The 15,336-nt window shown below is 39.4% G+C and overlaps 1 protein-coding gene across 2 annotated transcripts in view; it reads right to left on the reverse strand.

Annotated features, from left to right (window-relative positions):
- Positions 1-15,336, reverse strand: part of fhip2a (FHF complex subunit HOOK interacting protein 2A) — a 67,025-nt gene that overhangs the window by 5,642 nt on the left and 46,047 nt on the right. For both annotated transcript variants that reach the window (XM_003223486.4, XM_016995099.2), the window contains 2 exons: positions 9,122-9,265; positions 755-895 (listed from right to left, as the gene is read on the reverse strand). In XM_003223486.4, the coding sequence (XP_003223534.2) occupies positions 755-895; positions 9,122-9,265 (285 nt within the window). The remainder of the gene's footprint in view (positions 1-754; positions 896-9,121; positions 9,266-15,336) is intronic.

A 15,336-nucleotide genomic window follows, 5' to 3' on the forward strand; every position in this document is an offset into this window, starting at 1 on the left:
CCCTCAGCTGGAAAAATCATGGCAACAGTGTTCTGGGATGCAGATGGTGTTATCCATGTTCATTTTCTTGAACGTGGAACAACAATAAATTCAGAGTGTTACATCACAATGCTGCAAACTTTGAAACGACAGCTAACAAGGATCCAAAAGAAAAGGGAAATGTTTTCCTGCAGAATGACAATGCCAGACCACACACTTCACATGCCACCACAGCAGAACTTCAGAGACTGGATCTGGCAACCTCCATACAGTCTAGATTTAGCACCGTCTGACTTCCATCTGTTCCCAATAATGAAAGAAGAACTGCAGGGACATCATTATGCTTCTGATGAAGACATTGAGAGAACTGTGAGATACCGGTTGAGGAAACAGAGTGTCGACTTCTTCGGTGACAGCTTCAGAAAACTTGTTCATAGTTGGCAGAAATGTAACCAATTGTCTGGTGATTATGTGGAAAAGTGAATAGTGGTAGTTAAAGAGCACATTCTAAGGATTATTTCTGCATTTGATTTATTAAAATATTCCCATCCAAACCTAAGTAATGAAAGTGGAGGCATTACTTTTCATTCAACCCTCGTAGTTCTTGTTCCCAACTAGCAGATAAGAACTGTTTTTTTAAAAAAATAAAATGAATAAAGTGGGCCACCAGTAAAGAGAAGAATAGTCTAGAATTTTATTAATTGTTAAGCAACAACCATAGGAACAGTGACATTTTGTGCCATTGTTCCATGTGGATGGCCCTTTATTTACTCACCCTGACAATTACTGAAAAAAGAGAGCGGCAGCCAGAAGCCAGATTTACATAAGGATCCAAAAGGTATTCATGGATGTGCGGATGTGGAAACAAGGAGAGCTTGGACAACACAGATGTGACTTGTAGATTGACATCATACGGCTGTGAGGGAAGAAAACAAAAAAACATTCCCCATATGTTAACAACCATTATAATAGTTGCCCAGATTTCTAAAGATTAAAAACTTCATAAGGCAAATAAATATTGGAATATATGATGACCATCAAATGCAGAGGCATACTGTTCTGAACACACACTCTAGAGCGACAATGATGAAACACATGCATGAAGGAGTAGACTTTGACTTCCAGTTACTCCCCCAAGGTTTGCCATGTCAATCTGTATGTGAAGTACAGCCAAAGTCACCATCCTTGTGTGTACATGGGAGAGCTTTAATTTAGCTGTATTTTCAGTTACATTTGTTTCAGACATTTTTTTATCTTAAGCAATTCATGTGAAAAATATTTCCAAGTAAAAGCATAGACAGCAAGGCAAGTATGCAGTGGATTAGGCTCTTGTTCCTTTTTAAGCTCTTTCAAGAGCCCTCCTCAGGCATTCTATAAAGTAAATATACAAGCGAGTGGAGAAGCACAGTAGATTCCTCATTCTGTGTTTCCATTATTTTTCCCTGGTGACCTCAACTACACCGTCCTAAGTTTTGGGCATAGACGCATACCCACTCTTTTTACATTGCTGTGAAAGCTAAGTTAAAGCCCAGACATGTTCACACGAGGATGGGACTTTGGCTGTACTTCATATACAGATGGGCACAGAAAACCTTGAGGGAGTAACTAGAAGTCAAAACCTATGCCTCCACACACACCTATCTAATCCGGTTAAATAGTACCATCCCACATTGCCAACAGTACACAAAAGTGACATGGGAACACTTATTTGTTCCAGAGAACTCAAGGGAAGAATATTTAAATGGCAGTGGAAAAATGTGGATGAGTTTCTGTAATAATAATAATAATAATAATAATAATAATAATAATAATAATAATAATAATAATAATAATTTTATTGTATGACACAGCAAACAAGATAGACATGCTGGATTTCATATCACAAAATCACAAGTCATACACTTCCCAAGTGTCTAGGACTGTGTGATGTATTTTCGGATGATGCGCGCAGATCCCAGTAGTGTGGCCTTTTGCAGTTGACAGATGGTAATTATTATTATTATTACTATTACTATTATTTTATTTCTAACCCACCTCTCCTCATGGCTCGAGGCAGGTTACAGCATAATTAAAACACATAAAACATTGCAAAAAATCTATAAATATACATTAAAATGTATTTCTATCAAAGATACATATTAAAATGTATCACAATCTAAATAAGTGGTTCTCAAACATTAAAACTGGACTAAATATAAATAATATTAAAATTTTCAGTTAAAAACCATTAAAACATATTCAAAGTTTAAAAACACAGAAAAATATTACAACTCAGAAAGCAGAAATTAATAAAGACAATCAAATCACAGTAATGAAATTCCTACTCTAAGGACTACAGTAGACAGTACACTGGAGATCCAGTTCATGGTTCTCTTGACTGTTTTTAAAACTGAACACTTCTTTAGATCAATTAAATTGGCCCTTTGTCAATATGTTTCTTGAATGGGATGATAATAAAAAATAATTATAATTATAATTATACCTTGCTTTATCTCCCCTGAAGAGGACTCAGAGCATCTTAACATAAAACATCAGCATATCCATTTAAAATATACAAATATACGAACATTAAAACAGGGTTCAATATAAACAGTATTTTTAAAATTCCCAGTTAAAAATCATTACAACAAATTCAAAGTTTAAAACCACAGCACCCCCTGAACTGATCTTAAGAACCTTATAAAGGCCTGTATAAATAAAATAGTTTTTGACTGCTCCCGTAAGACCAACAAGATGGGGGCCTTTCTGGCTTTCCTGGGAAAGGAATTCCAGTGTCGAGGGCCGCCACTTTAAAGGCCCACTGGCAAACATGCTGGTAAAATAGCAGGGTTATTTCTATGGGCATACATATGTGAGATTTAAATCATGAAAATTATGCAATTGTATAAAAAAAGTAGCACGGCTGTAACATGCCCAGCTGATCTCCACATCTTTTTATAAAAAAGAAAAATAAATGGAGAAGATCCTGTTTATTGGTTTCCTTCATCATATCAACTGTTGACCTTAAATGCATTCATATCACATTCTCTCACCAAGCAACACGAAGCAGCTGGCCAAGCCATCTCGTGGTAGTTCAAGACATTGCAATGAGCTGTTATGTCAGTCCTTTTTTCTGCATTAGTAGTAATAGCTTTTTTGCTTTCTAGTCACCACTTGCTCATTGATTGCAAGAACAGCAATAAATTAATAAATTTAGAGTTTAAATGAAGCAATGTCTAACCCAGGGGTCCTCAAACTTTTAAAGCAGAGGGCTGGTCCACAATCCTTCAGACTGTGGAGGGGCCAAATTATCATTTGGAAAAAAACCCGAACAAATTCCTATGTACACTGCACATGTCTTATTTGTAGTGCAAAATAGCAACAACAATGAAAGAACAATACAATATTTAAAAATGAAAACAATTGTAACCAGCATAAACCTATCAGGATTTCAATGGGAAGTGTGGGCCTGCTTCTGGCCAATGAGATAGTCAAGTGAATTAGGATTGTTGTTGTTGTGTGCCTTCAAGTCATTTCAGACTTTGGGCGAGCCTAAGTCTAAAATTATTTATTTATTCATTTACTACATTTATTTATTACATTTATATCCTGCTCTTCTCACAATATATTATATTATTAGCATAGCACACTATTAGCATTATATATTACTATATTGAACTATACCACTATACTGTAATATTATATGTAATATATAACATATAATTAATATTATATGTAATATATAGCATATAATTAATATTATGTGGTATTATTATTAATAATATATTGTATAACATTATAATATTATTATCAATATTATATGTATATACAATATATTATTAAAAATGATATAAAATATTATATTATAAAACTGAGGGCGGGGGCCAGGTAAATGACCTTGAAGGGCTGCATCCGGCCCCCAGGCCTTAGTTTGGGGACCCCTGCACTATACTGTAATATTATATGTAATATATAACATATAATTAATATTATTATCTGGTTTTGTTTTGTTTTTTTTCATGTCAGGAGCGACTTGAGAAACTGCAAGTCGCTTCTGGAGTGCAAGGACGTTGCCCCGGGGACACCCAGATGTTTTGATGTTTTTACCATCCTTGTGGGAGACTTCTCTCATGTCCCTGCATGGAGCTGGAGCTGATAGACGGAGCTCATCCGCGCTCTCCGTGGGTGTGATTCAAACCTGGCAGCTTGCAGATCAGCAGCCCAACCTTCAAGTCACAAGACTTTGACCCACTACTCCACCGGGGGCTCTGGTGATATTATTTGGTATGAGTATTATATTGTATAACATTATAATATTACTAGCTGTGCCCGGCCACGCGTTGCTGTGGCGAAGTCTGGTGGTATGGGAAATAAAGTATTGAGGAATTGGTGGTAGTTAAGGTCAAGGGTAAAGGTTTTCCCCAGACATTAAGTCCAGTCGTGTCTTACTCTGGAGGTTGGTGCTCATCTCCATTTCTAAGCCGAAGAGCCGGCGTTGTCCGTAGACTCCTCCAAGGTCATGTGGGATGACTACATGGAGCGGCGTTACCTTCCCGCCGGAGCAGTACCTATTGATGCACTCACATTTGCATGTTTTCGAACTTCTGGGTTGGCAGAAGCTGGAGCTAACAGTGGGGGCTCTCTCCGCTCCCCCAATTCAAACCTGTGGCCTTTCGGTCCAGAAGTTCAGCAGCTCAGCGCTTTAACACGCTGCACCATCAGGGGATATTATTTCCTAAAGGTTGTGAATATACAATATTTCTGATTGGTTTTTTTTGTTTGTTGGAGGGAAGTATGAATGCTGCAATTAGGAAAAATGATTAGGATGTAATGGCCTTGCAGCTTTAAAGCCTGGCTGTTTCCTCCCTGAGTGAATTTTTTGTTGGGAGGTGTTAGCTGGCCCTGATTCTTTCCTGTCTGGAATTCCCTTGTTTTCAGAGTGCTGTTGTTTGCGATATTTTATGTGCTTCTACTGTCTGTGGCCCTGAGAAAACAGGATTTGCCAGACTTTGATGATGGGAATAATTTGTTGGGAGGTGTTAGCTGGCCCTGATTGTTTCCTGTATGGAATTCCCCTGTTTATTTACTGTCCTGGTTTTAGAGATTATATTGTTCTGCATTATTCTATCCCAGTAATTATTTCATATTAAAGAAGAATCTCACTTATCCAACATTCGCTTATATAATGTTCTGGATTATCCAACGCAGTCTGCCTTTTCATAATCAATGTTTTTGTAGTCAGTGTTTTAAATTCATTGTGATATTTTAGTGGTAAATTTGTAAATACAGTACAGTAGAGTCTCACTTATCCAACATAAACGGGCCGGCAGAACGTTGGATAAGCGAATATGTTGGATAATGAGGAATTAAGGATAACCCTATTAAACATCAAATTAAGTTATGATTTTACAAATTAAGCACCAAAACATCATGTTAGACAACAAATTTGTCAGAAAAAGTAGTTCAGTACACAGTAATGCTATATAGTAATTACTGTATTTATGAATTTAGCACCAAAATATCACGATATATTGAAAGCATTGACTACAAAGATGCGTTGGATAATCCAGAACGTTGGATAAGCGAGTGTTGGATAAGTGAGACTCTACTGTAAATACTACATAGCATTACTGCGCATGGAACTACTTTTTCTGTCAAATTTGTTGTATAATATGATGTTTTGGTGCTTAATTTGTATAACGATTACCTAATTTGATGTTTAATTGGCTTTTCCTGAATCCCTTCTTATTATCCAACATATTCACTTATCCTGCCGGCCTGTTTATGTTGGATAAGTGAGACTCTACTGTATATTTCTAATCTTATCTGCTCAGAACTGGATTATATGAGGCTCCTTCTTCACAGCTGTATAAAATGCACACTGAAGTGGATTATATGGTAGTGTGGAGTCAAGATAATCCAGTGCAAAGCAGATAATATAATATTATAAATGGGTTATATAGCTGTGTTGAAGGGCCTTGGGTCTACACTGCCATATAATCCAGTGCAAATTAGATAATCTGTGGAAGAAGCCTAAGTGAGGCCTAAATCTGCCTGTCCCCTAACTGAAACCTGGCTGTCCCTTGGTTGCCAGGCAACCAAGTGGGCAGAGATTAGCCCTCTAAACTGGCAGCAATTGGATAAAAAAAATTATTGCTCACCCTCTAATTAGGACTTTATTTTTCTTTTCTTTTTGTTGTATCAACCTTGAGGCATGGATGATGGGTTGTGTTGTCAAATTTTGAGGTTGGGGGGCCTGTACTTTTGTTGTTTTGTGAATTGCCGTGATGCCATCACTCTTTTATATATATAGATTATCAATATTATATGTAAATACAATATATTATTAAAAATGGCAGGGGCCAGGTAAATGACCTTGGAGGGCCGCATCCGGCCCCCGGGCCTTAGTTTGGGGACCCCTGGTCTAACCCAACAAAACTGAAAAATTTTCAAGGAAAGGAAAAGGAAATGCAAAAGTATTAACAAGAAAATTTAATATCCTCCTATTACACCTGAGTTTTAACCTTAAGAAGTACCTGGTTTTCTGCTCTCAGAAACTAATCTACACAGAATTGGAGGCTGTGGGGTTTTCTATTCTTTATATAAGGGCTCCATCCTTTATCTCCCTGTTGTGGTCAATGGGGGAGTCTAGTGACAGCACTACTAAAAATCTACACAAAGATTAGTGGTCTTATTATTCACAAGACTTTACCAAAGTCTTCATGTGACATTCTCTTTAAGCTAACAATGGTATCAAGGTTGTCATTTTAATCTGAATGGACTGGACCAAAAGTTTTCCATTTCTGACTTGCATTAGCATTTTAGAGCAATTTATCCCCTTAAGGGGGATAAATCATTTTGGCTCAGAGTTAATACATGGGGGCTGGGAAAGAGGTTTAGTGGTTTTCCCTTCTTGCTGCATATTTGATTTCTCTGTGCATCAAGTATTGCCCTTGACACAAGAGAGAAAACTGCAGCATGCTTGACTGATCCAGATTTTTTGTCATTTTGACAGGTACTATATCAAATTGACACTGGGCCACAATAACCTACAGGCCCTTTCTTTCTTTCTTTTGGCAAAAGCTGCTAAATACTTCTTCCGCTGACAGTCTTCAGGTAAGGGTTTTTGCTTATTTTCCTTTTTGATGATTTGGGCGTCATCATTGGGATCAGATTTCCATATGTATGAAGATTAGTATTCCTAAAGCTGTTGAGATGCAGGTTTAAGACTGAAATCCAATATTCATTTAAAATGAGGCATGTGCAGATTGCAGGTTTAACAGAGACCACTTCTGATTTATACCTTCCTGCTAAACACATGAAGAGAGTTGGGCAGTAAAGAGCTTCGAGTAAGAATACTCATATGAAAGTATATAGATAAAAGTATACATGTGCCCGAGTAGGGCCAAGCTCTAGGAGTATTTGCCCCCTATCAGTTCAAACTATTTTACAAGCTAGCCCAATATAATCTGTCAGTCTTTCCAATCAAAGAATAACTGATCCCTTTTGCCATGGAGATCAGGGACAGGAGTTAGAATCGTTTTGTATGCCCTATATGTACACGTTCACTGAGCTTTGGTCTCTTTCTGGCAGCTCATTTTAAAAAAGATGGAAATGGCTTGGCTCTAAGGCAGTGACTCCCAACCTTTTTTTGACCAGGGACCACTTGATCAGGAACCACTCTCCAACATTAGTACCAAAAGGGTTATGAATCAGTTTTTGGTCAACTTTAGATCAGTTTGGTTATTTGGGGTGCTGATTCAGAAAATTACATTGGATAGAGCACATCAGCTCTAGTTTTTGATACAGAATATATGCCATCCAGTAGTCACCATCTGCTCGCCTACAGAAAACCGTATTTAATAATCTAGAGCTGATGTGGGACAGGAGAGGAGTGGGGCAGGTCAGCTCTGTGGAAAGGAGCGGAAATAAAATAAAATAAAGAGGTTGGCGGATCGGATTTTCGTTCTCGCGGCCCACGGGTTGGGAACTACTGCTCTAAGGAATGTCACCACAACAAATCTTTGCAGACAAAATGGCACTTGTATACAAGGTGACAAGTTAAATATATGTCTGACTCAAACTACAAACAGAACCGATGGTGCTAAATTTCTTTCTCAATCCACTTTCCTAGTCATCTTTTCCCTTCTTCAGTACTGTACAGAATTATGCTTTTAGTAGCAACAGCAGCTATGCCTCTATATCCTTTTTATACTTGGTATTGCAAGTGGCCATGAAAAAATATGGATCAGCCATCATCACAGCTTGCACACAGGTATAGGGCAAGTTGTACAAAATTATATTTTGATTCCTGTATTCACAGGGGATACGTTACAAGTCACCCTGTGTAGATCTTAAACTGTGGATTTAAGATACTATACTTGGACTATACTTAAGTAACAGTCATACCACACAATCACAGTGGAGGACCTAGAGAAAACTACAAACACTTCTGGGAGGGGGATATTTTTGGAGCATAGGTAAGTCAAACCATGGATACTGAATTTGTGGATCTCAAATCTGTGGATAAAGGGGTCATACTGTATATAGACTATTGATTGTAACCAACATGTTAAATTTGTCATGTAAGGATTATGAAGTTGGGTGAAAATTTGTTCATCTCCCAATTCTATTTATTCTCAATTTCTATTTTCCCTCCAAAACATTAGGATAGGTTGAGGAGAATTGAGATATACTGCTCCATGCCTTTGGGACCATTCTCTGTCTTAACTTCAATGACATATGCAGTAATGTGCTTTCTCATTTGAGGATACAGGGAGGTTCTTGATGGTGTTGTTACATTGTTGTTGTTGTTGTTGTTGTTGTTATTATTATTATTATTATTATTATTATTATTATTATTATTATTATTATAGTGTATGACACAGCAAACAAGATAGATATGCTGGATTTCGTATCACAAAATCACAAGTCAAACACTTCCCAAGTGTTTAGGACTGTGTGTTGTTGTTGTTGTTGTTGTTATTCTCATAGCGGCTCTTGTTAATGTGTTTCTTTATACCTACTATGTCCTACAGACATTTAGAAACAACTCCTTTTTTTGAAGCGGATGGTCAGCACACCACCACCATCCTGATTTCCAGAAAGAATGGTAAAATCATTGGAAACCAATCATGTAAAGCATCAAGAACTGTACACTTACCTGATCCAGAATTCTTCCCATTCTATCGAAGAGAACTTTCAAAAAATATCCTTCAAAGAACGCAGATTCTAAATTGCACTTTTCCAGAGGTTTAGGAAAGCCTGGCCATTCCCATCGTAAGCATATGGCACAATAGTCTCGAAACTAGAGGAAGCAGAAAAAAGACTGCTTTAGAAAATCAATTAGGAAGGATGGAATAAATCTTATTTTAATAGAATAGAATAACTTTATTGTCATTGTCCATTGTACAATGAAATTAAATGATTTCCTCAGCACACATACAAAACAACATACCCATCCCTCCACACTCCTACCACCACCACACAGGATAATGGATAATCAATAAAATAAATATTGGTAGAAATTATCTGTTTAGTGTTTGGCGGGGAAATTAGCTTCAGAATCTGATAAACAGTTTGAAGTGTATGCCGTGTTTTAATCACTGGCATTTTTCAAACAAAAAACAATACCATTCAAATTTACATAGATACTATCTTCACTGGCTATGGGCTGAATGACAGTTATCTCCCACACTTTTCTATCCCTTGTACACTTCAATTGTGGAAGAGATGTTATCTCCCAAAAGATAAAGTGATCCTAACACTGCTGAAGGAATTGAAAAAGGAGGATTAGGTGGGTATGCCATGTATGCTCCTCTGGCCCTTTTGGAGAAAGAGCTGGTTGGGTCTTTTGTGTCTGTTTTTCTATTTTCTTTTTTAAAGTATACTGACTATTTGAAAATGAAATAAAGAGGTTGTTAATTACCATCTTTCCAAACTGTATGACTACCACTACCATATGATTGTCTACATGGTCCGAATTAGAATCATATTGGAACAACGTGACCAGATTAGGAACAATGTGATCCTATTTTTCAGGGCAAGCAGAAGTATTGGATTGTCACTTCAGAAAAAAATGGCAATTACAGCTTGCCTCTAAGAAGAAAGGATGGGTTTGTAATAAGAGATATCTCATTCGTGTAGCACCAAACTATTGTTTGGCATTATGTCTGAGTCACTCCACTGAAATCAATATATATGTGTCCCCACAAGCTATTACATATTGCTTATAACGCCACCTGTGAAACCTTTGTGGGGTTCAGGCTGCATCAAAGAGAGGGGCTTTCAAATGTTCTTTTGCATATTTGGGAGACATTTCTGTTGAAAAATAGCTACGTCTTTCCATTCGGCTCAGACAGGCCATATGCTAGAATCATCAGAATCTTAGCATTCTTCAGCTCTGATGGTATCTAGTATCTTAATTCAGTAGAAGCACTGGCAGGAAAACTCAATGCTTTTCTGCATTCAGGTATGGAACACTATGTAAATCTTTCATATCCGACTTCCCTTATCTCCTCTTTTTAAATTACATCTGGGAAATCTGGAGAAACAAAATATGTGAAACTGAGAACAGAAAAGAAATATTTTCTACTTGACTGGATACATATTGGATTTATTTCTGGGAGCACGACATCTTGAAAATTATCACTCTGCATTGCTATGTAGCTGTTACTTTGTTCCCTTGCACATCTTTCATTCCATTACATACACCCAAAGCACTCTGATGATAATTCACAAGATATGTACAAGGATGCAATCAAGTTAAGGTTGTCCTCAGATCAAGAAGAAAATAGGAGCATTATATTTTCCTTTCCCCAAAAGTATTACTCACTTCAGAACCGCATGCCTGGAGCTGCACATTACTTGTGCTATGGTCTTATTTTTTTTTTTAAAAAAAGCATAACTGTGTTAACAGCTATAGCTTTTCCATAGTGACTTGCCTCAGTCAAAGAACATGCCAAGTAAGAGAATGCAGACGAATATAAGGCAGACTAGAGAAGCAGTCCTACTGAATGGTCATGGATTATCTTAAGGGCATTAAAATATTACTGCTTCATGCACAGTCATTTAGAACACAGTAAAGAGCAAAACTACATTATTTCCTGTGAATTTAATGTTTATCTCCTCCTCTGCCCAATTTTTCACATCTTAGAAAACACATCCAAAATATGGTCAAATAGCCAATTTTCTGGTCCAATTTACCTGTCCGAACGCATTCCCCTTATGAACTCTTGGTCCTACCCCCTTCACAAGTGCAATTGGTGGGGACGAAAGACAGGGCCTTCTCAGTGATGGCCCCTCGTCTGTGGAACTCCTTCCCCAGTAACAAGAGATTGGCCCCATCCCTCCTGGTTTTCAGGAAAAAGCTAATGACCTGGCTTTGTGCACAAGCTTTCAGAGAGCAGGGTAACAGAATTCGATTTTAGCCTTGCAATTCAAATGATATCCATGGGAAAACTTGAAAATTATGATCCAGCACTTTGTTATGTTTTAATCTGTTTTATTGTTTATGTTTTAACTTTTATATGTTTTAATTGTTTACAATTTAATGATATGTTTATGTTATTTGTATGATGCGGCATTGAATTTTTGCTACAATTTGTAAAGCCGCTCTCAGTCCCCTTCGGGGTGAGAAGGGCTGGGTATAAATGAAATAAATAAATAAATAAATGTGCTCATAATAGTCTCCAAAATAAACTACTGCAGTCTATCTCTTTAAAAAAAAATAGGGACATGCAAAATTACACAGCCCAACAAAAAATATTTCTTTTCTGGCGCCCTGGTTTTTGGGTCTCTTCCTGGAGTTGTTTGGGATACTGATTCAGAATATTGAACTGCTATTTCTTAGATATAGTTATCATGACTGTCTATGGGTGAGCCGATGATGACTGATAGATGGCATATATTTTAAAAAGATAGAGTTGATAGGAGAAAACTGGTGTTATTTTTGGAATCAATGTCAAATATATGTTTTATATGTTCATTATGTTTTATGTTTTATATTTTATACAGTATTTAACTGGTTGTAATACATTTTTATATGTTGTTGTTTTAATGATGTGTCGGCATCGAATTGTTGCCAATTGTACACCTCCCTGAGTCCTTTCGGGTGAGAAGGGCGGGATAGAAATATTGGAAATAAATAAATAAAATAAATTATACCCAGAAACAGGGGGAACATTTGAGGTACCAAAATATGTGTTGCTCAGTGTTATTTATTTACAGCTCCCGAAGTAGAATATTGGGACCTAAACAAAATCAAACTATTTCATTTTATTATTTCATTAAGTATTTTCTCCACTTCTAGTTTTGCCTATTGAAAACATACGTTCAATAAAGGGAACCAGCAAAAAAGAAATAGTAGAATTGGATGCCATCCCCATATTAATGGCACCATATCTCAAAACTCTGGACAATCTCTTTCAACAATGTTATGTCTATGTTAAATACCATGGGGAACAAAACAGAGCTCTGAGGACCACCACCTCCCATTTAATGGCTGCATTGGAGTCTCCCGGTACCACCTTCTGGATTTGCCTGTCCAGAAAGGAACAGGGCCATGTAAAACAATACCTCAAAGTCCCATCTCAGTGAGGCAGTCGGGACATGAGAGAAGCCTCCCACAAGGATCATCCGGGCGTCCCCCGGGCGTCCCCTGGGCAACGTCCTTGCAGACGGCCAATTCTCTCACCCCAGAAGCAACTCAGGTTGCTCCTGACACGAAGGAAAAAAAGTGAGGCAGTCCAGAAGACTATTGTGCTCAATGGCATCAAAGGCACTGAGATGTTTAGCAAAATCAATGGGGATACTCTCCCTTTGTTCAGTTCCCTGCCTAGGTCATACACCAAGGTAACTAAAACTGTTTCTTTCCTATAGATCAGACTAAAAAGTATCAGATAATCCATTTCAACCAGAAACCTCTGGAGTTGGGAGGCCACCACACACTCCAATACCATGCTCAAAAATGGCAGGTTGGATACTCACTGGTCATTATCCATTCTAAAGGGATGCAGGGATGCTTTTTTCAACAAAGGACTCACAACTGACTCTTTTAATGAAATTGGTGTGCTTCCTTCATCCACCAGCCACTCCCTCACTGGCCTGTATCTAAAAGGACATGGGTCTACTATATGCAGTGGCTCTCGTTTTTCCACAGAACTAAAGAACTGACCTGGCATTCTTAGAATAAGAAAGAAAACAGAAAGAAATAGCATATTCTGTTCCTCAACACCTGAACACGTGATAAGCTGATACAGAGAAAGGGCAATGACAATAGTCGCTGTCAGCACAAAACTTATTGGTTTAAGTTAGAGATGCAACCACCAGCATTCCTCATCACTGGGTATGCTCACTAAGGCTGCTAGGAAGTGGAACCCAACATCATCCAGAGTGCCCCATGATTTCCACTTTTGATTTAAATAAGGACAGGTTGCTCACCTGTAACCATGTTTCTTCGAGTGTACTCTGTGAATTCACACTAATGGAGAAGCTGCGCCTGCGCAGGTTCCGACGGAAACTCTTCCAAGCTGAAGTTCAAATTTTGGCGGTAACCACGCCCCCCTTCCCAAGGGGCATATAAGGCAGCCCCAGGCGCCCGCTCTCCAGTTCCTACGCCGCCAAGGCAACGAGAAAGGGAGAGGTTTGCCAGAGGGGAAGGAAGGGCGGGTTTGTGTGAATTCACAGAGTACACTCGAAGAAACATGGTTACAGGTGAGCAACCTGTCCTTTTTCTTCGTGTACTCTGTGAATGCACACTAATGGAGACTAGCACGCTAAGGTCCCGGATGGTGGGACAAGGCAAACTCGACAATCAGTGAATGTCCAAACACATGTTTATTAGGACATAGAAAATATAACCGTCCCAAGGGACCAGTGCAATAAATTGTCCGAAAGGACCAGTGCAGTGCAACATGAGCATCATAGAAGAAGAACATAACATGGAAGGAATTTTCCAATAAACATGATAGAGAAAAATACACAATTGCGTAGTGCATGTAAACGCTCTCCCAGGGGGAGAGGGACAAACACATCTTGGTCTTTGGCATATCCGCCAGGGCCAACGAGGCGGTATAAAGCAATAGAGCAACTGCTCAATACAATCATGGGAAAAAACATATCCCTAGAGGCAGGTATGGGGAAAAAACCCCGTCCAACTCGAAGGAGAGGTATAGAGAGTCACCTGTGGGTGAATATGAAGAGAAAAAACGTCTGAGAGTCAGGAGAGGCAAGATGAGAGTACTGATCTTGCAAAGGCCGAGTCTTTAAGGGCCTTACTGTCCAGCCTGTAGTGAGAGACAAACGTGAGAGGGTTTGACCAGATAGCCGCTTTACATATGGAGTCAAGCGGAATACCCCTAAGGAAGGCGGTCGACGCCGAGAGGCCCCTAGTCGACCTCGGGCGGATGGAGGGAGGGGGAGGTCGCTTGGCCAGTTCATAGGCCAACTCAATGGCCTGAGCGATCCAGTGGGACAGTCTTTGGGAAGAGATGGGATTACCCAACTTGTCCTGGGCATAGGCGACAAAGAGTCTTTGTGACTTACGAATGTCCTTAGTACGATCCCTGTAGAAAAGAAGTGCTCTCCGAACGTCGAGAAGGTGCAGTTTTTGCTCGAGAGGAGAGGAGGGGTTAGAGAAGAAAGCTGGTAAGACAATGTCCTGGTTGAGGTGGAAGGCTGACACCACCTTAGGAAGAAAGGTAATGTCCGGGCGAAGAACAGCGCGGTCATGGTGGAAACGAAGATAAGGCTCGTCGACTCTGAGGGCAGCGAGCTCGGATGGCCGTCGTGCCGACGTGATCGCCACCAGAAAGGCCAACTTCCAGGAGAGCAGGCGTAGATCGGTCGAGGCAAGCGGTTCGAAGGGAGCAGAAGACAGTTGAGAAAGTACAAGTTCGAGGCTCCAGCCCGGCGTAGGTGGTAGCGACGGCGGGCAGATGTTATTGTAGCCCCGGAGAAAGGTTTTGATCAGGTGGTGAGAAAAAAGAGATGGCTGGCCGTGGCGCTGAAAAGACCAGGAAAGAGCTGCGAGATAAGCCTTTATAGAGGCAAGAGAAAGTTTCTTCTCGACGAGAGTCATGAGGAAGTCGAGGACCACCGATACCGAGGTCGGGAAGGTGTCGACGTTACGGGATCGAAGGAAGGCATGAAAGCGAGAGAGTTTGTAGGAATAAGCCTTGGTCGTAGACGGCTTATGGGCTGCCCGCAGGACGTCTTGCAGATTCTGCGGAAGGGAGGCTAGGTAAGAATCCTCCATGCAGTGAGATGAAGGGAAGAAAGGTCCGGGTGAAGAATTTTGCCGTCCTCCCGTGAGAGAAGGTGCGGCGAGAGAGGCAGAGGGTGAAGCGATCCTCTGGAGAGGCGAAGAAGGGCTGGATA

This window comes from Anolis carolinensis, chromosome 3 (assembly GCF_035594765.1).
Source record: "Anolis carolinensis isolate JA03-04 chromosome 3, rAnoCar3.1.pri, whole genome shotgun sequence".
Lineage (NCBI taxonomy): Eukaryota > Metazoa > Chordata > Lepidosauria > Squamata > Dactyloidae > Anolis > Anolis carolinensis.